This window comes from Amphiprion ocellaris, chromosome 15 (assembly GCF_022539595.1).
Source record: "Amphiprion ocellaris isolate individual 3 ecotype Okinawa chromosome 15, ASM2253959v1, whole genome shotgun sequence".
Classification (NCBI taxonomy): Eukaryota; Metazoa; Chordata; class Actinopteri; family Pomacentridae; genus Amphiprion; species Amphiprion ocellaris.
The window spans coordinates 5,918,186-5,939,169 of record NC_072780.1 but is presented as its reverse complement, the minus strand read 5'-3'; the positions used below and the strand labels follow the sequence as shown (position 1 = coordinate 5,939,169).

The window sequence follows — 20,984 nt, the reverse complement described above, 5'->3', positions numbered from 1 at the left end:
AACTCTACATGTCCCATTTTAAAAGTTGACAAAAAAAAAGAAAATTCTGTGCTTCTCAGGGCACTTTTCGGCTGAACTGCAGGAAGGTTTACAAAGAGCAGACAGGAGACAAGTACGGAAACAAATTAAAAATGTAAACAGTAAGATATCTGTAGTCTGTAGAGTCACCATTTTTTCAGTTTATAAAATACAACTTTATTAATATAACTTTGTGTTACACAAATTTCTCTCTACTTCTATCAATAGTTGTGCTGTTTTCTTAAGGGTGCAGGACTTTATATTGCAAAGTTTAATGTTGTTTTCTTTGAGTCTTGGTTGGTAAAGTTAGGCAAGACTTACAATGTGCCAGATTTGACCGTAGCATAATGTTGTTGTGGTTTGTACGCTTGTAGACTGTCACATTCTAACTCATTTGCTAATAATCATAGCAGATTTGATGCCAGGCACGAATCTTCTGTTTGCAACTCAGTTTGTGGTTTGTTGCTGCCATTTGCATGAAGCTGTCAGTGCAAGACGGAAGCTGGTTCTTCCTTTTTCAATACATGTTGCTATTTAAGCGGCAAAAAAATGACAGATGCATTAACCCGAATCTGCCTAAGCTAAAACAAGTGGTGCATTTTTGATCGGTACACCGGTGTGATGAATTTGGAGGATTGTTTTAGATGATTCATTATGTTGTTTGACTGCCAGACTGATGTGTATGTAAGGACACGGCACATTATTCAAGTTTCATGCTCGGGTGTGCATTGGAGGTGGGCAGATCAATACTTAAGTCTTGTTTTGAGTGTAGGATCAATACCACAAAGCAGATCTGCATGATGCAATACAGCAACAATGTATGTTGACTCTTGGATTATCTTTTCTATAATGACAGAAAACAACAAATTTAATCAAAGTACAAGCAGACTTTTTAATGTTGATTTCAGTTTGGCCTTCATTTCAGTTGACCTTTATCAGCGTCTAGCGTGTGTGTAGGTATGAATGTGTGAACTGTGCAGTGGAATATTCCATTAGACGTGTGGGTGCGGTACCATCTTGAGGTTTTGAACAGGTCCGTGCAGGCACTTATCATTCTTCTGACTTGTTGTCGAGTGCACTGATGTGAAACAAAAGTGTTGGTTACAAGACTCAAAACAAACGCAGCAATTACTGGTACATGAGTGTTTATCCGCATTCAGCAGACTCATGAGGGGTGTTAGGTCCGCTCTCACCGAGGTTTGAACTGGTTTAACTGCGGTTTGAAGGGTTTGTTTTTATTCAAAGAGGCAATAAGACGGGCAGAGTTGGCCGGAAAGATGAACGAGAGACGCATGCAGTCGATTATTATCGCCACCTTGCACGCTCTTCTGCTTTTTTTTCTACCTCTTGTTTGGCTCACAGCTCCCTTGTGGGTTAAAACCTCAGGGGGGTGAAGGGGGAGGATACACACACACACACACACACACACACACACACACACACACACACACACACACACACACACACACACACACACACACACACACACACACACACACACACACACACACACACACACACACACACACACACACACACACACACGCGATATGTCTAAATGGAGGGGGAGGCCTCCTGGGTCAGAAAGACAGGATGCAGGAGGGGGTCGCAGTAATGTGATGTTGGGTAGGGGGTACTGTACTCGGAAGGGGCACAGATGGGGTTGGAGGTGGTGAGTTATGAGTGTGTGTGTGCGTGTGTGTGTGTCGGTGTGTGGGTGGTTATGTGGTGAGGGCGACACTGGAGTAGCGTGCACAAATAGTCCGAGGCCGCTGTCAGCAGCCTGTCAGAACCTCCGTCCAGCTTCAGACGTGCAGGAGTCAACGCAGCGTTTTACATTAGGGGTCACCAATAGTCATTTGTTAACATAGCTAGTTGGGAAAAAAAAGAGTTTATAGGTCAGCAGATTATATAAAAATGATTCTAGATTTATGACTCACGACGTTGACACCTACTGTCTAGACAGATTAAAATAACAGCGTGTGCACGGCCTCGCCATCCACAGACGCTCTGCTCGGTCGTAATATTAATGATATTACAAATACTAAACAGTGTTTGTGTAAAGCTCCAGGGTTCTGCAGTTTGTCTACAGAGGGGCTTTGTGTTGTTGTTGTTGTTGTACAGATGTACTGTTTGGACTTTAGCCTCCAAGCTTCAACAGATTAAAGAAGAAATAAATTATTTAAAATTCATGCGTTGAAAATAGAGCTAGCTGTGTTGTTGCATATGTGGGCCAGCCGCAGAGCTAACTAGCCAGCCTATTAGCCGGTGGGGCTAAAAATAAACATTAGGATGACCTGGCTGCTAAGCTAGCTGACACAACACACAGCAGGAGTCTCCTCTCCTGACCTTTCCTGGAAAAAAAAATAGACATAGGCCCTATTTCTGGTCTGAAAATACTAAGACTGAAGCTTCAAGTGAATTAGCATGTATGAATATCACAGTGACATTTACTTCTCACTTCAAAACAGAGAAACTGGAGGTTATTTTGAATAAGCTGGGTCAAAATTAACATTATATGAAGTTAATGTGGATTTTAATGTGAGTTTTTTTGACACAGATGAGGTTCACAATTATTGTTGCCATGCATAAAATGTGTTCTTATTATAATATGTTATTTATGAGTCTGTTGGGCACCCAAAGGAGAAGACCAGGACACAACCGCCAGTAGTGGAAAAAGACTGACTTGTCATCTGGTCAGCTAAGCTAAGTAATCTGAGCATCTCTTAATGTGTTTAGCGGAAGCCAGCATTGCTTTTAACAGAATTAGAGATGGCTACTGAACTAATGCTCACACAATGTTAGAAGAAGGACAATGATGGGAAAACACGTTATTCCAGTTTTGACAGCATATTGTAATGCAAAATAGCCTAAATTGGCTTTTTTTTTTTTTAACACATCAAACCAGACATAAACAGTTTTCAAACTCATTTGAGCAGTAAAATAGTCAAAATTAGAATTAGCTTTGGGTTTTATTTAGATGTCGCTGCAAGTAATGACAGTTTTGCAGTCACTGTACCGCTGTTTTGTTGACACTTTTGATGTTCTTTTCACTGAATTAAAACTCAGAAGCTCACAAGAATGGTCACATTCGTGTAAATATTATTATGGTATAAAGTGAATATTATATTAGTGTCATCAGAGTGATTAAAATAGATCTAACATGTTCATTCCTCACACCAAACAAACTTGCCCCCGGGCTTATGCAGTTGGCTGGAGCAGTTTTACTTTGATTCACCCTTAAAGGGAAATATGTATTGCACATATAGTATATCGTGATAATAGAGCAGAAACAGAGTTTTGATTAGGAAGCTTTGTTCTGTGTTTTTGCAGTGACTGAAAACCAGCATTAAAAGCTGACAAGTTGCTGTATCACGTGTAGCGCATAGTTGCTGTTTTAGTGATGATACTTTCTCTGATTTGATGTAAGATTTTTTTTTATAGTGGTGCACTTGTTTTTCTCTTTTTCTGGCACCATCCACAACTTAAGATTTTGTTGGGCTACTTAGAATAGAATTATTTACATATACATTTCTGAGGGCATCAGAAAATAATTTAAGTGCCAGGGATGAAATCACAAAGCAAATTACAAAGGCTGAAATTTAGAATGTACAAGTCAAATAGTATTAAATATTTTTGTGTCAATGGTTTTACGAATTCATGCCGTCCTACTTTTGTGACAGTCATGCTTGTGATGATATCTCATGTGGTATTGCTCCATCACATGGTGTAATGTAATAAAACAGGGACCATTGAACTGAGGCTTTACTGTATAAAGATTCTGTCTCAAATCTGATCACAAAAATCTGCTGAAAAACTGAAATGAAATATTAACCCCAAAGAGTTCAGCCCTACATCCATGTAATTGATGATGTCCATTGAAAACTGATTGGGTGTCACCACTTCTTGTCACCACACTTTATAGACTAAAACTATTTCGTATACATAAGTTGGGTCTACTATTTTGAGTCAACCCTATTCATTAGTAAAAGGATGGCATTCACTTGGGGCTTGAAACCATGTAATCTCATACTGTGTATTTATTTGGATTAAAAAAATATGCCTGCTCCAGTGGGACGACAACCTCTTTGCTTTTGAATATTCAGAGGTTAAATTGCCACAACAATCTACAGTTTGATAAATCTCGAATCGCTCCAGCTTATTTTGTAATGGAGCGACTCTTCTAACTTGATCGACCCGTCGATCGAGTGTCTCCAGATGATCGACCTTGACTGAACCGAGACTCGGAAACAATGTTTGTGTTTGTGTCCTCCCGTCATATCATCGCGGTGACGACTAAAGCGAGCGAAGACATGTAAGAGCTCTATTTTGAGAGAAGGCAGCTGTGAGGTTCAGGTGAGGCTGAGATCGGAGATTAATTATAAGCTGCTGGGATGTCAAGGCTGTAAAAGCGAGTCAGTGGGAGGCTCTCGCAAATGTTTTAATATGCATGTGCATGTTAAAGTGCCCTTATATTATGTCATGTTCATACCGGCCGGTATAGTGATATAAGCCCCGTGCTATGAGGAGGGGATTTGTCATTGACGCTAGTGCACGTTGATACACATGTGCCCCCCTGCACTCTCTGCACTGCAGCAGTACTGCACCATAACACACACATCCAGGCTGTTTACCTCCCTCCCTTTCTCCCTCTCTCTCTCTTATCCCTGCCATCTGCCTCCCAGAGCTGGGAATATGCTTATATTTCATGGGAAAGTCATCGACTGAATGGGAATGTTGAAATGTTTCCTTGCAGCCTGTGTGTTTGTATGTTTCTCCTTTGTTTGGTGCAGATATCTCACCCTCTACTGTCCCGTTTGTGTTTCTATACTTGTGTGTGTGTGTGTGTCTAAGAGAGATGGGAAGAGTATGACCAAAGACTGAGAGTCTCTACAGTATCCTTGTAAAAGACAGAAGCAGACTCAGAAAGAGACAGAAGACTCAAACATATGCCAGTGACATTTAGCTGCATTTTCTTCTCTCACAAACACGAACACTTAGACCATTCAATCACATAAATACGCTGCCCGCCAGCAAACATGTTGTGAGGCTTCCTTTTGTGTTCAAAACACTTCACTTTGGCCAACTTAAAGTCTCTGACACCCAATGAAATTTCAGATTTAGCAAATTTTCCTTCTTCACATAGCAGGCAAAATCACTTTGTAATGCCATTAATTTAGTATCAAAACCAATGCAATAAATATATAAGAAAAAACAAAATAACACACTTTATATTTCCCTTATTCCCCACTGTGCCCTTGGGGATCTGCTACATTTGTGCTTATACATCTGCTTTAAAAAAAAGGTAAAAGAAATACAACACATGTTACAGTCAGGTTGAAAAACACAAGTTAACATATAAATATACATAAAAGCTGATTTTAAGAATAAATAACAGTAAGAAATGCACAAAAGGGACACAACAGTTCATCAACCAGCTAAAAGGATGACCTCAAAAACACTTTATATGAGGACACACCCCAATCAACCGTATACAAAAATGCATCCAGTACATATTTGAAGTGAACACATGGAGAAAAGAAGCTGGAATTTCCATAACAAATACAAATAATTATCTGATAAACTTCAATATATGTTCACCTACAACTAAAAATACAGTATATGTATGAAATTAAGTTCATCATCTTTCAGTGTGAAAGCATTCATTTTTCATTTTACATTAAGATTTTGTACGGGAAGCCAATGTTCTATTGTGAAAGTGTTATATGAAGCTATTATAGCCAAAAATACTGACACTAGTATATGTCTTGACTCCAAAAGTGCTACGAGAAAACAAGTAAAGTCCATATGATTAGCCTCAGGAAGGTAAAAATTAATGAATCTAGTTCCACGGTAAAAGATGCTGTAAGAAGTAAAGAACCTGTAAGCAACCAAAGATGATCTCATTGGTTAATATCCTACCTGGTATTCTATGGATTGGTGAATTTTGACAGGGTTGCTTCACAAAGATCAAATCTGAGAGCAGAAGCAATTTTAGTGTAAGGAGATGCTCTAAGACTGAAGCGCAGGACATTTGTGCTGCAACAGTAGAGTTTTGAGTAGGAGCAGAGCAGATTTTTACAATCTAAACATAAAATGAAGAAATGATGCTCTCGAGTTGAAAAAAACACGCTCTTGATTACGGAGGCAGTGTAAACACACCTGAACTGAAATGACCTGGCCATGCTGCACAAACTGTGGCCCTGACATCTTATTAAACTAGATTCCATCCTTTGCGCCTCTAATAAACAAACCTTTTTGTTTTAGTTGAAGATATTTTTTGTGTGGAATTCACTGATTAAGCCCACAAAGCCTCAAAGCACTGGATCAGGTCATTTGGTTTTACTTCTTCTTTTCCAGAAGAATTGTTGTCCTGTGTCTCTCTCACAGCAATCTCTCAACTTTTATTTACTTTTTCTTCTTCCTTTGTCTCTTTGTGACGCACACAAACATGCAAAGGCACCAGTAGTATGTGAACTTGATCCTGATGTCCTCAGCCTTGTAATCTATATGTGGCTCTATATGGGTCAGTGCGATGTTGTTTGCGTTGCGTTCACGTGCCTCGCTGCTGTGTGACACCGAAACTCGTGTCTGCACGCAACCTGGTAAGGAGTGATGGGTCTGGTCCTCACTTGCTTTGTTAATAGATGCACAGAGATAGACATAGACAGCTTTACAGTTAGGCTACACCATCATTTTCTTAATTAAATGTTTCCAGATTAATCTATTGGTCTAATAATTGTCAAAAAATGAAAATGCCTCATGGTCCATGGTAATACTTTCACACAGTTTGTTTTGTCTGATTAGCCCTCTGAACTCCAAACCCCGCCTGCATGTTTAAAAAGGCATATTGTCTTTTTAAGAATTGCGAAATTAACTCCATTTATCAAGAAACTGAAAACAGAATCAATTGTCGGATTTTCAGTTTTGTGTTGGTCCTCGTGTATCTTGAAGTTCTGTCAGGAATTGAGCAAATATTTCATCAAAATCCCTTTATTTCACATGTATCATATAAAAAAATGGCAACAGTAAAGTATTTGCTCTAACCAGATTTAATAAAAAAGCAAAAAATTGCCTTTTTCGGCTGAATTCCGTTGAACTTTACACATAGGAGGCAAGTATAGAAAATAACTAAATATGTTGTATAGCAGTGGCATTACCATTTTCCCCAGTATTTGTAACACCCGGGCACTTGGAAAAATGTTGCACATATTGAGTCCAGTTTTTTAAAATTATTGTAAAATAATTTTTTTATAATCTATTTGATTTTTCTGTTTTTGTGCCATACTGTTTTTTTTGTTGTTGTTGCTGTTTTCAGCATTCTAATTGCATCATACTGCACAGAAGACTTTTTTAAAAATTCTCTCTGCTTCTAACCATGGTTGTGTTGTTTCTATAAAATGCAGGATTTTATATTGCAGTGAAAATGAGCCCACAGTGAGTAAAAGTGACCAGAAACTGTTTAGAGTTTTGAGGATTAACAAACCCAAACCCCAGAAATTCAGATTAGTCATATAAATCAGGAAAAATGTGAGAAATCTTTACATTTTTACAACATAATCTCAGACCGAGGATCAAAATTAATATTTTATCTTTGATTTACTGTGTTTTCTGGTTTGTTTAAGTTTAGATAAGTAAAGCTACTTTGCTACAATCATAACAGAAAATCTACTTAATGGCTTTTTCCATAACTTTCAAGGCATCAGTTGCCTTAAAACTGCAGCTTAGGCTGTATCATATAGGATTGGGTTGAGATCTCCAGAACAAACCACTAAGTGTACCTTGAATTGTTTCATCAGCTGCTGTTTCTGAGATCAGAAATTAACTATCTTTAGTTCAAAATAAATAAAGATGATTAAAGGAGAACAAAGCAATCAAACTGAAGCCAGTGACCAGTGTTGATGTGAACATTTTGTACATTTCTCCCTTCTTATACTGACACTACACTACCAGTTTCCAGGTGTTCATGCAGCTACCTAGCATTTAGCGGGTCTCTGTTTGCCTCTTTTGATGGGACATGTGACACTTTTATCGCACGACATTCTATTTAACCACTAAAGTTTGCTCTGTCAGCAGTAAGACATGCGTCTCAGAGCACTCCATGAAAAACAAGAGCTAGAGAGAGCAGTTTACTTCTTTCTCACTTCAACATGTGGCCAGCAGTAGAGACAGAGTTTAAAACTGGTTTAACTGTGTCCCACATGCCAAACTGAAGTTATCTGTTACAATCAAGCAGCAGAATGTCGATTTCAAGGGCGAAAGTGTCTAAAAATGAAGATCCGGTGATGGCTCAATAACGCAACGACAGCTGTGTTTTTTTTGTGGTGATACAAAAATTGATCTACTTGCGTAATAAATGTCCGAAAATGAAGAAAAATGCCCTGTTCCATGGCCCAAGGTGAATTCTTCACATCGCTTGTTTTGTCTGATAGGCTTCACCGGCAGGTTTGACAAGCATGTTATTTTTCAAAAAACTGCCAAAGTGACCCCATTTATCTAAAAGAAACTGCATATACAAAAAGAATGGTACGATTTTCAACGAAATCTAAGCTTAAAGTCATGACATTTGACCAAAAGTACTTTATTTTAGATGCATCTTTTAAAAAATTTGCCAAAAATAAAGTGTTTGCTCTATGCAGATTCTGAAAAAACACAAAAATTCTGTATTTCTTGGCACAATCAAGAAGGTATTAGTTTCTCAGCTGTGGCCAGCATTGACAATGACAAAAATTCTGAGACTTTTTAGTTGAGCTAGGTTGAACTGCAGGCTTTGCAGTGCAAATAGGAGACAAGTATAGAAACAAATAAAAAATCTAAGTAGTAAAATATCTATAGCATGTAGAGCCACCATTCCCTGTAGTACATGTTGTCTAAAAACAAAGATCCTTTGATGGATATTGGATCGAACACAATGAGAACTGTGTTTCTCAGTTATACAAATAATTGCACAATTATGAACGGATAAAAACAACGCTACTATATTTTGAGTGCCACATTCACAAGAGTTCTAACAACAAAAAAAATGACCTAGATTTTCAGCATCGCGCTCCTTTAAGTGCATTTTTCTTGGGACTTGTTGGACTTGATTGACTGGTATGTTGGGCTTCTGTTGGCGTGTGGTTGCTGCTACCCTCCACCTCCACCCCGCTGCCCAAATTAGATGCCCTCGGCTTTACATAACTGATAAGACACTCATGTTTTTTCACGTCTGCAGTGTCAACTTGTTCTGCAGAATCGAGTCACTGTAGCCGAGGGTTACGCAGAACAACACGCTAAATATTTCACAATTTAAGTCGCTGGTTTCGCTGCAGGTTGGCACTGTGCCCCGTTTGTGACCTCATCTGTCTCTGAGAAAGATAGGGCTTGTCCCGAATTTCGTGTCCCAGGTAATCTGGTCTGGCACAAGAATAAACACTCCCTGAAATAGACCGGGGGGTTAGGTGTGTTCATTGTGTGCACTTGCAGAATCAGAAAGACCTGTATGTGTGTGTGTGTGTGTGTGTGTGTTGGACTGTGAGACACCGGAGACGACAGACTCTTAATTCATCCACAACCTTGAACTTTACAGGCATCTTCTTTCCTCCCTTCTTGTTTTCCTTTCCTCTTTTTTCATCCTCTGCCTCCGTCTGAAGATAAAAAAAAGTCTTCTAGTAAGCATTTGTGTCTTTTTTTCCCTGTTTCTTTTCTCCGCTATCTTCATTATCTTTTATCTCCCCTCACTCCTCTGCTGTTTTCCCACCTTACTTTCCCTCGGCCGCCCTCTGCTCTCACGTTCGACTATGTTTTGTTTATGTTGGCCCTCAGAAAAGCTGAGGTGTAATTCTATATAAGCTGAGCTCATGTTACAGACACACAAATACACAAACGAACAATAGTGTAGCTGACTGCTGCGACATGTGTGCGGACCTATAATCAGATAGCATTCACCGCTTTGTGTGTTATGTAGCGCTGAAAATTACAGATGCAGGCCAGATAGTGCTGTTTGATAATAAGAAAGAGATGTACAGACCTTTACTTGTGATGTTAGTGTTCTTCGACTTGTTATTTTCTTTCGCTAAAAACCGCACACCGCTGCAATTACATGTTCCAAGCATAGATGGGTGTATTTTACAGCACATATAGGACATAAACGCGACTTGTCAAACTTGATGAGCTGCTCACAAGCTTCCAAATCAGCCTCAGACTAAATGTTTTGCTGTCAGAACAGATGAATTAACCGTCCCTCATGTTCTACAGAAGTATTCAAATGGATTCAGCTCCTGTTTCATCTCAGTTTTCGCCCTGACAACTGGTGCTGTTTAAGATTTCTTTGGTTTATTGAGTCATTTGGCTCGTTGCGTTCAGCAGGTGTCTTCTTTTTTGTCACTGGCGTCACAAATTCAGCCACTTTCTGACCACTCGGTTATGTAAAAATGCAAAAAAGGAATTGTTTTATGTAATTTAGCCCATTCATTTATTGCCTAGACTCATGCACATAGGATTTTTTAGACGAGTTTATTTCTTTCTTTGGGAGGAATTCATCCATTTCCAATGGTTTCATTCAAAATCAAGTCTTAAATTTGTAAAATTTTCTTGATCTATGCGAGTATGATTGTACTAGTATTTATTCAGCGTGGAAATGCAGTTAAGGGAACAGATGTAGTCATAACATCAGCATTAAGCTCACATTTAGCCACCAAAATCTCAATACTTAAGGCTGAAACATCAAATACCACCCAATCAGCTACAATGTTAAAAGTAAAATCCACATTGAGGAATTTTCTGCAAGGTTTCTTAGCAGAAAATTGGAACAAGATGATCAATGTTATTCACTTTACCCATCAGTGGTTTTAATGTCTAATCAGTGAACCTCAATTCTTCTTATTTATTTATCCAACTCTTATTTTTTCAATTATTTCATATAATTTCTGTAAGATGTTGATCTCTAATATGTAAATTATTCACCTTAAATAACTTACTTTCATAACGCCATTCAAAATCTTTTTTACTGGAAGACGCTTTGATGCAATACATTTGTCATAAGTTATTACTTTCATTATTATTCTAAACAATAAAATTAAAACCAAGATTTTAGTGCTGTTTGAACTGTGGTTGTTGAGACCATTAGCTGTAGAAAATTGTAAAAATGTGAGTTTAGCCGCTGAACAGAAACTTTTTATTACAAAATTCACCCAAAACAACGATACCCCTTTTCACAACTGCTAACTGTCTGCTTAATGTCTGATTTTCCAGGCAGCACAGCTTAAAAATATGATCCTACATTTCAGCACCAAGAAGGAATAATTAATGTATAAAACAGTTTCTACATTACATTATCATGAATTAATTTAATTAATTACACAATGGATAGATATTTAAATTTGTACCTAATGTGAAACTTTTACTGAAAAACTGGCGCACAAAATATCAAACACCCAGAAGTTCAGCTTCAGTTCAGCTGTGAGGATTTGATTTGTCTTGCATGAAAGTAAACAACATATGTTTTGGTTCTGGGATGTTGGTCTCGCAAAACAAGTTATTTGAAGATGATTTCTTGGACTTTAGGAAACTGTCTTAGTTAAGCCTGTAAGACCCAAGTATAGAAAAAAATTAGCAACATATATATATATATATATATATATATATATATATATATATATATATATATATATATATATATATATATATATATATATATATATATATATATATATATATATATAAAATATATTTTTTATTTTTATATATATATATATATATATATATATATATATATATATATATATATATATATATAAATAAATAAAAATAAAAAACAAATATAGAAACAATTTTGAAAAAAAATCTATCTCTATATCTCTATCTATATTTATCTCTCTATCTATCTTTATCTATCTATTCTATCTTAGAAAATAGTATTAAAAAAAATAAAACTGATGTATTTCTGCGACAGTGGGTTTTACAAGCTTAAATAAGAAACAAATGTAGTTTCTGGATAAAAGAAAATCACTGTTAGTTGCAGCTCTAATTACGGTGCAAGTGTCGTATGAGTTTGAGAACTGCAGCCAGGAGCTCCGTTAAACATCACATCAATGTGTGAATCATCGGTAAAGAGATTTCTTACCAAGACCAGAGCTCCAACTCCTCCACCCTACTGAGATATCTGGTGAACCACATCTGAATGTTGTGTTGCTCTCCTCATTAGCGTGCTGCGACTGGCCTTTTTTTGGGTGTTTCGCCATATCAAATTCTCTCGCTGACGGCGGAGATTGTGGTGTTCTTTGCTGTTGTTGTGATCATATTTTATGCATAATTAGTGTGTATTTGTGACAGAGAGAGGCTGTTATGCAACATGCTGCAGTGTGTGTGAGGTCAGGTGAGGCGGGGCCTGTGTGTTTGCGAGCCATAAAATATTCATGACCATCTTGAGTGCATCATGAATGTTCATGTGGACATGTGAGAGCGCTGAAAACGGAGATGAGGAGAGGGAGCAGAGAAAGTAAAGTCCGTCCTCATCCATATGACTGTTTCCTCTCTGCTGGACTCCAAACTCTCCCTCCTTCCGTCCACCTGCTCAGACCCTCCTTTCTCTTCCTCCCTCCCTCTTTCTCGCTTTGTTTTCTTTCTCAAACTCTCCCTAAGAGGCTTGATGAGGGTCTTAGCACCGTTATGATGTGTGTGTGTCGTTCACGTGGCCAGCGTTGGTGTGTGTTGGGTGTGACGAAACGTGCCGTCTCCACGGGTTATAATCCAGCAGGCTGCAGCGCACAAAAACACACACTTTGGAATTTAACTCTGTGGGAAATCGTGTCGAACTTCCATGCGGACTCTTTTTCTCCCTCTCTCTTTCCGTGAGGTGAAATTCGTGCCTTGTATTCCTCTTTCTCCTTCCTCTCATATATCTGTCGTTTCTCCTCACCACACACACAAGCCCTCTGTTTGAAACAGTAGTCCAATTCGAAAAAATGTTTCATCTCGCAAAACACATTGCATTCTTTCATCCCGAACCAGATCCGGTTTCAAAGACTGTCCGAGTGTGTGCATGGATGGATCATGCGCTCGAGCCAATTACACTCTTTAAAAATGGACTCTTTTCATAGGAGAGAATGTGTATCTGTGTGTGTGCGTGAGTTTGTGTTGTCAGCATATTGGTATTCTCACACGACTCAAACATGTGCCGGCTGGTTCTCCCAAGGCACATAAATACACTTTTTCTCTTTTGCCCCTATGGCGTCTGGCCATGTAGGCATTTCTTTGTAATGTGTTCAGGTTTTGAGTTATTGGTTTCTGACATTTCAGTCGTCAGCACAGTGTAATAAAAAGCCGTTTGCGTGCTCACAGTCCTGAATTTCAAAAAGCAGCATCTCTGCACTTACAATGATCCCATTTTGATAGATCAGAAGTTTTCTTTTTATTGGTTTTTACATTAAAAGTAATTCCAGGTTAGAATATCCAGCACAGCCAGGACACTGTTTCTGTCAAGAAAGACTACTGTTGAGTATTTTAAAAGATAAGATCAGATCAACTTTATTGTATGTTTATATCGATTGATCGAAACTTTATTGATACTGATTCTCGAGGCAGACGGCCGCCTTCCCTTAGCCTGGTTCTGTCTGAGTTTTTTTTTTTTTTTCGTTCCTTCCCACAGTCACTCATTGGGAATCCAACGGCCACTTTGGATTGTTGGGTGTTCCGTTCTCTATTTCTTATTCCTAAGGTCTGTACCTTACTGTGCTAAGCGCTGTGAGATGCCATATGTTGTGAATCTGCACATTATAAATTAAATTTAATTGAATTGAGGGAATTTCAGGCATCCAGTCACTTCCATGACACAATGTGCAAGAATAAAGTCAAAGTAAAAAACTAGGTAAGCAAAAAAAAACCACAACCGTTCAGTGTGGTATAAAAGTGGTACATATTCAATGTGAAGTGCGATACAACACAGAGGTAGTAGTGTTATTAGTAATACAAGGAAAAAAATTAAATATGTTAACAGCAGGTCCATAATAGTGCACGTATACTATTATAAATGTACCGAAGGAAACAAAAAATTTAAGACAACTAACATAAAAGTGCCAGAATGAAGAAAATCAGCACCAAGAACTGGAACAAAAATACTGAAAGGGATTTTTAGTCGGTGGATTGTAGATTTGGGAATGTATGTTTCAACAGTCTACACTTAGAAGTATGAAAAACTCACAAAAACTCCTGGACCGGCAGAATTTCTAGGTTGTTTCTTCAGCACTGATAAACCAAAACATTACAGTGGTCCCTTACCATATTGTGGTTCACTTTTCACAGATTTTTCACTATATCACGGGATTTTGCAGTATATAGCTGTTTTTGTATATTTATTACTGTGGCGAGCTGCATCGCTGGAGAAAGGATATCTACTTTTTATGCACTCTGAAACTGGCAGATGCTTTTATTTTGACACACACAGAACAACACTATTAAAAAAAAATGTGGCATGAAGTCATCAAACACACTACACTTGACAACATAACACCTAACCAAACTAACTAGGCTGACTAAACCACAAAAGCATAATAAAACATGAACACTAATAACACTGGAACACTAACATAAACCACAATAATGACATTTAATCCCCAACAGCCTGAACTCCCATGGTGCACAACAGTTCAATCACAGTCACTGGCTCTGCGATTGCTACATTGTTTTAATCATTTTTGCGGTAAAATAAGCATTTTCTAGACGAAAAAATTGAAAATGATATAGAAATTATATAAAAAAAAAATAATTGAAACATATTAAAAGAATATTTAATCAGCATTCAGCATCTGGACTGATCGCTGTGCATAGTGTCGCTCTGCGCTGTGTGTGGAGGGTTTATATAGCCGTAAAATGTATATAAATAATCAAATAAATATGGTCGCTACTTTGCGGATTTTCATCTATCGCTGGGGGAGTCTGGAACGTAACCCCAGCAATAGACGAAGGACCACTGTATTTCACATGTATCGTATGAAAAAATGCCAACAATAAAGCATTTGCTCTAACCAGATTTAGTAAAAAAGCAAAAAATTACCTCTTTTGGCTGAACTCGATTGAACTGCAGGCTGTGTTTATGCAGAACAGATAGGAGACAAGTCTAGAAAGTAACTAAAAAATGGTCCCTCGTCTATCGCGGGGGTTACCTTCCAGACCCCCTCGCAATAGACGAGGGACCACTGTATACGTTCACATCAAAACACCCATAGCCATTGATTTTTACTCAACCTCAGCTTCCTTTTCCCATCATTTATGTGCATCAGCTTTTCAGAAAACCACTTCTTCTTTTTTCTTCTTCTTATGTCAGCTGACGCACAATCCATCACGCGACATGTAAGTCAAGTTGCCGTAACTCACCGTTGTGTGTTTTCTTTTCTTTCCCCTCTTCTGTCTTCTGGCATCCTGCCGTCGCTCTCCTCCAGATTGATCAGCCAATCGATGGGGATTTTCAGAGGAGCTCCGCCCACCGTCGCCGCCTGCCCTCCTCCTCCCCCGCCCTCCCCCCGTGGCCTCCTGCTCGCCCCCACCCGCCCCGTCGTCCAGCCCGCCATCCAGCCCTCCATACACAAAATGACTCTGGAACTCACCGAATGGTCTTCTATATGGATTTTTACTGCTTGTAATAGACAGTAAAGGAAACAAAACAAGAGAGAAACGAGGAGGAAACCTCAATGACAAAAAAGCCATAAACACCTACACACACACACAAACACACACACACACTCACACACACACGCGCACACCACACTTTGTCATACCAAATAAAGCTGACACAGTTTTCCAGGCAGTATCTCACACACCTGACACACACAAAGAAAGCAAGTGCACAAAGTCACTCTTGGAATGTACCGTTCACTCTTCCTGTGAAATTCAACTGCTTCCTTTATTTTTTGGAGATTTTCTACAAGCCTTGGGGAAAGCTGATTTTATGATTTTCTTTTTTTTCTGTTCGACTGTGGGTGGAAAACAAGGAGGATTAACAAGTTTGAAGTTGCAGTGTTTTTTGGAGGACAACTTGTTTAGAGGGAGGTGTTTGTTTTCCTCACTGTAGAAGATCTGGAAATTTCGGATCTGTGCTAGAGCTATAGTGTAACAGGTTAGTTTGTCTTCATTTATTTACCCTTTTTTAATTTCAGCAGGGCCCAGTTATAGATAAACTTTATTACCTCGCATGCTGGGACACTATCTGTTACAGTTTTTCTGTTTTTATTCTAGTGTTATTAGCACTCCATAGTTTCGTGAGCACTTGAATAACAGATGTAAAAGCTATATAACTAGCAAGTTGCAATTTGTAGCTTGTAAAGATTGTAATAAAATTACTTCTAGGAAGTCACTACTAGTTTTAAAGTAACTACAAGCAATTTGATACGAGCAGTTTGTGGAAGCAGTGTTGTTTTTCCTCACACAACTGCTCACAGATTTGTACGTTAGAAAGGGTGCGCTTGTTTTCTCGTGGCGTGCATGCCCTCCGCCATGCCTCCCCAGAACACGGAGGCTGACGCTATGCAGGTCGGATCTCTGGTCGGCGGGGTCAACGCCAAAAACTCCACGGCATCGGGCTCGGATGAGGAGAAAGGAGGAGCGGGAGGCGAGACGGATGGATCGGGAGGCGGCGGTGGTGGCGGCGGCGGGGGAGGACGCCGAGGAGGAGAGGAGTCGGCGAGCGAGGGGTCGATAGAAGGCATCCCCCTGAAGAGATGGGTGATGCACGGCGCCGTGATGTTTGGCCGGGAGTTCTGCTACGCCATGGAGACTGCGCTGGTGACGCCCGTACTGCTGCAGATAGGTGAGTGGAGACCATATAGTCGATGTTTACATTAAAACAGCATTGCTTTACATCCAAACAAAGACTTGTATGGTATATATAGTAACATGGGTCAATATATAATTGCAGGACTTTTTGTAACATAGTTGACAGGTATCATAGTTGAAATTTTTGCACCACATGACATTTTTCCAGAAAGATTTTTCTAAATATTATATATACAAATGAGTAAAATTGAAACTGAAAGTTATTCATAAAGATATTGTAGTAAACCTGTTGACATGCCATAAATCCACACATGACTCACACACTACTTTATATTAAATAACTCAGAAATCCTTGGAGTCTGGCCAGTCTTTTCTTCAGGAGGAAATGACATCATGTGGAGCAGGTCATGTGATCTGGAATTAACACACTTCCTCCAGAGGTGTTTTTATAATGGGGAACTTAGTTGAAAGTGATTTCTCGGACACAGATACAATTTGTTATTTTGCGTTATAAAATAACACAAATGACCACAGAAGTGCACAAAATTACAAAAATTGACACAAAATGACCACAGAAAAACACAAAATGACTCAATGAGACATAATTATCATATAATGATACAAAATGACAAGAGAGACACAAAATAACTACAAAAAGTTGCAAAATGACCAAAAAAGAAACAAAATGAATACAAAGACACACAAAACAACCATAAAAAGACACAACATGACCACAAAAGTGCACAAAATTACAAAAATTGACACAAAATGACCATAGAAATACAGAAAATGACTCTTGAGACAGACAATTATCATGTAAAGGCAAAATGACGGGAGACACACAAAGTAACTACAAAAAAATGGCAAAATGACCACAAAACACCTAAAATTACCACAGACAGACTGAAAAGGGCCACAAAAATGTACAACATGACCACAAAAAGACCTAAAATGACCACAAAAGGACCTAAAACCCACAAAATGGATTGAAAATGACCAAAAAAGAAACAAAATGACCAGGTCACCTGATTTGGAATTAACACACTTCCTTGAGAGGTGTTTTTCTAATGGGTAGTTGAAAGTGATTTCTCAGACACAGATACAGTTTGTTATTTTACATATAAAATTTGATATATTGGCAAAAAAGAAATATCTGTCATGATTATCTCAACTTAATAAAAAGAACACAATCAAAACAACTTTTGAATAAGCTCATTTTATTATTGTTTAGCTAATTAGAAGGTGGTTGTTACTAAATTTGAACGGTTATTTAGTTGACGTTTTAGTGATATCTAGTCTTTTTTTATTAATAGGTGATTGTTTCCATAATAAATAATTATGGAGTTTGTAAAGAAAGTATGCAAAATGTAATCAAGATGTATCCCATATACTTCAAAAGTCCCTCAATTATATATTGACCCATATTCTGGCCAAAGTAAATGTCTTTTCTCATCACCAGCCACCTGCTGTTGTTCTGCTCTCTCCCATACACATCTTCTCACTGTGAGAAAACAAAGAAAGGCATTTGATTGTCACCTAACTGACTTTCTGTTACACTAACTTTACAAAAAGCAGCAACGTCAAAACCAGGGCTGCAACTAACAGTTAAATTCATTATTCCTTAATTTTCATCCCACATTTAATCTCTTTTATGCCAAAATTTCAAAGATTAGTGTTTTTTTCATGCGAGCTGCTAGACCCAATATTGTATGTGCAGCTGAACAAAAAGTCCCTGTGTTTTTCACTGTTGAAATAACTTCAGGCAGAAATATTTTTAACAGCCTCTAATTATTTTGTTTCTGCTTGTGAACACTTGTGAAGATTCCGTAATGTGGAGCTGCACCCATGTCAGATCTATTTAGTTTCATCTTTCTGTGTGAAAACATACTCAGTTCACATAGTTTTCTTGGCTAGTTGAGCTACAAAGAATCACTATTTTCATTAATGAACGTCCTTGTTGCCTTTTTTTTTTTTTTTTAGTAATCGATGAGTTGTTTTGTCTGTAGAAGGTCAGGAAACCACAGTTTGATGTCTTTGAATGTCTTGTTTTGTCCTGCTGCTGTCAGAAAGTCAAAAGATTTTCTAAGTATTGTTATAAACTGGAACAGCTGCAAATCATCCCAGTGAGGAGAAGTCATGAATAGGAATTCGTTTGGCTTGAATCTGAGGTATGAAATTGCATCCTTGTAGTAAGAATACATATCAAATGAGGCACATGTGAAGATAATGCAGCTTGTAAGGGAACAGCGAGTCTTGCTGTCCGTCTTGATGTTGTTCTGCCTTTTAAGAAGACACCATGACGGCTGAAAGGTCCGGGCATGTATCCCAACTCCTGTTCACCTTGTTCGAATGGACTTCCTCCAGATCCGCTTGGAGATTAGCTGGCTTGCACTCTGACTCACGGCACGCACGCACACACACACACACACACACACACACACACACACACACACACACACACACACACACACACACACACACACACACACACACACACACACACACACACACACACACACACCGAGACATCAAGTCACACCGAGGACACTGACATCTGCACCCAGTGTCGTCTTTGACAGCTTCTGAAAATACGCCAAGTCCGATTCAGTCTGGAGTGCACTGGAGCCTTTAGGGTGTGAGGAGTGAAAAGAAGGAGAGGAAGAAAAAAAGGAGAGTGAGCAGCAGGGAGATAAAAGGCTGAAAGAGCCATAACATTATTTATAATTCAAAGTAATTTCCCATGCAACCCCCTCCTCCTCCTCCTCTTTCTCTTGCTTCTTTTTCCTCTCCAAATGCCCGGTTCCCCTTCAGTGACGTCCTGCGATCTCCTTTCTTACATAACCAAGACAACATGATGTGGAGGTCACCCTGTGGCCACCATGACTCCTGGCTGGCTCACCCAGGATGAGCTGCCGTGGGGAATCTGGCTCCCAAACATCGTCTTTAGGGCAGACCTGCCAAGCGTTGCACGTTAACCCTCCTGTTGTCTTCACTTATGGGCACCCAAAAAAATATTGTTTCTATGTCTGAAAAAAATCCAAAAATTCAGCAAAAAAATTCCCCAAATTTCTGAAAATTTGCAAAACCTTCAGGAAGAAAATTCCAATAATTCCTTAAAAGTTTCCCTTGAAAGTTTTATTTAAAATAAATCCCCCAAATTTGGCAAGAAAATTCTTGTTAATATTTTCAAAAAATTAGTAAAAATCTTCCAAAAAATCCTAAAAATATCTAAAGTGATTGCAGTAAAGCTTCTATTATTTTCTTTAAGAGCATTCACAAAAAAAGTCAACCAAAATCCAGAATTTTTTGTGAATGCTCTTAAGAAACATTTTTAACATTTCTTTTTTTCCACCAAAAAATGTTCAAAGATTTCCTGAAAATGTTGAAAATGTGGACATCAGAAGTTTCACTGTGAAGATATATTTTTTTCCATATTTTCAAACTTTCAGACGGGTCAATGCTGACCTGCAGGATGACACAAGGGTTAAAGGGATTTTAGTTTAACGCAGAGGAGTTGTACGTCGTGTTAAAGCAGAAGAAGCTATTATTAACCATAAAAAAACAATCATGCGGATCATGAAAATGTTCCATACCTTTTTACCTTAAGTATTGTAGCGCTATTTCAGGCTTGTGTTAGCATCAGACAGGAGAGGTTCTGCATGTTTTGTGTTCCAATTTTAGCCCTCGTTTAGCTGCCCTAGCCTATTTTTTTTTTTTTGAGATCAGGATATGTCTGAGCCCCTCTTAGTAGATTTCGAACCCACTGGGAGGTACAAGTGCAGCATATTAGTCCACTGAAATAGATAAAACTGAAGCAGACAGAGTGGTGACTTTAGTGTCTCGCTGTGATTCGTCACTGCAGAGAGAGTTAATCCAGTCGTGTAGGTTGTTCCTGTCAGGCTAATTGAATGCCTTCCAGACTGACCTTTTCACTGATCATAATTAGAGAAGGTAGCCTTCCATCAAAATGAATTCTAAAGTAGGTTGCTCTCAGTAGTCACAAGACCTCCAGCAACTCAATGTAGCTGCTTTTCTTTAAACCACTTTGCAACTTGCTGTAGACAACTACTATATAAATAACGTTATGCTTAAAGACAGTCACACGGTTACACGGATGTGCCTGAAATGCTTCAAAACAGTGGTTCGATTCAGATTGCAGGACAGAAATAAAGAAACTGGAATAACCTTCAAGCGCAGCATTGCCTTTTTAATCATCTCAC

General features: G+C 38.6%; 1 protein-coding gene across 1 annotated transcript in view; it reads left to right on the top strand.

The window, feature by feature from the left end:
• The window catches only part of LOC111567384 (solute carrier family 45 member 4), a 71,991-nt gene that overhangs the window by 7,781 nt on the left and 43,226 nt on the right, over window positions 1-20,984 (top strand). Inside the window, exon 3 of the mRNA XM_023268469.3 lies at window positions 15,435-16,798. Coding sequence (XP_023124237.2) covers window positions 16,474-16,798 — 325 coding nt within the window. The 5' untranslated portion in view covers window positions 15,435-16,473. The remainder of the gene's footprint in view (window positions 1-15,434; window positions 16,799-20,984) is intronic.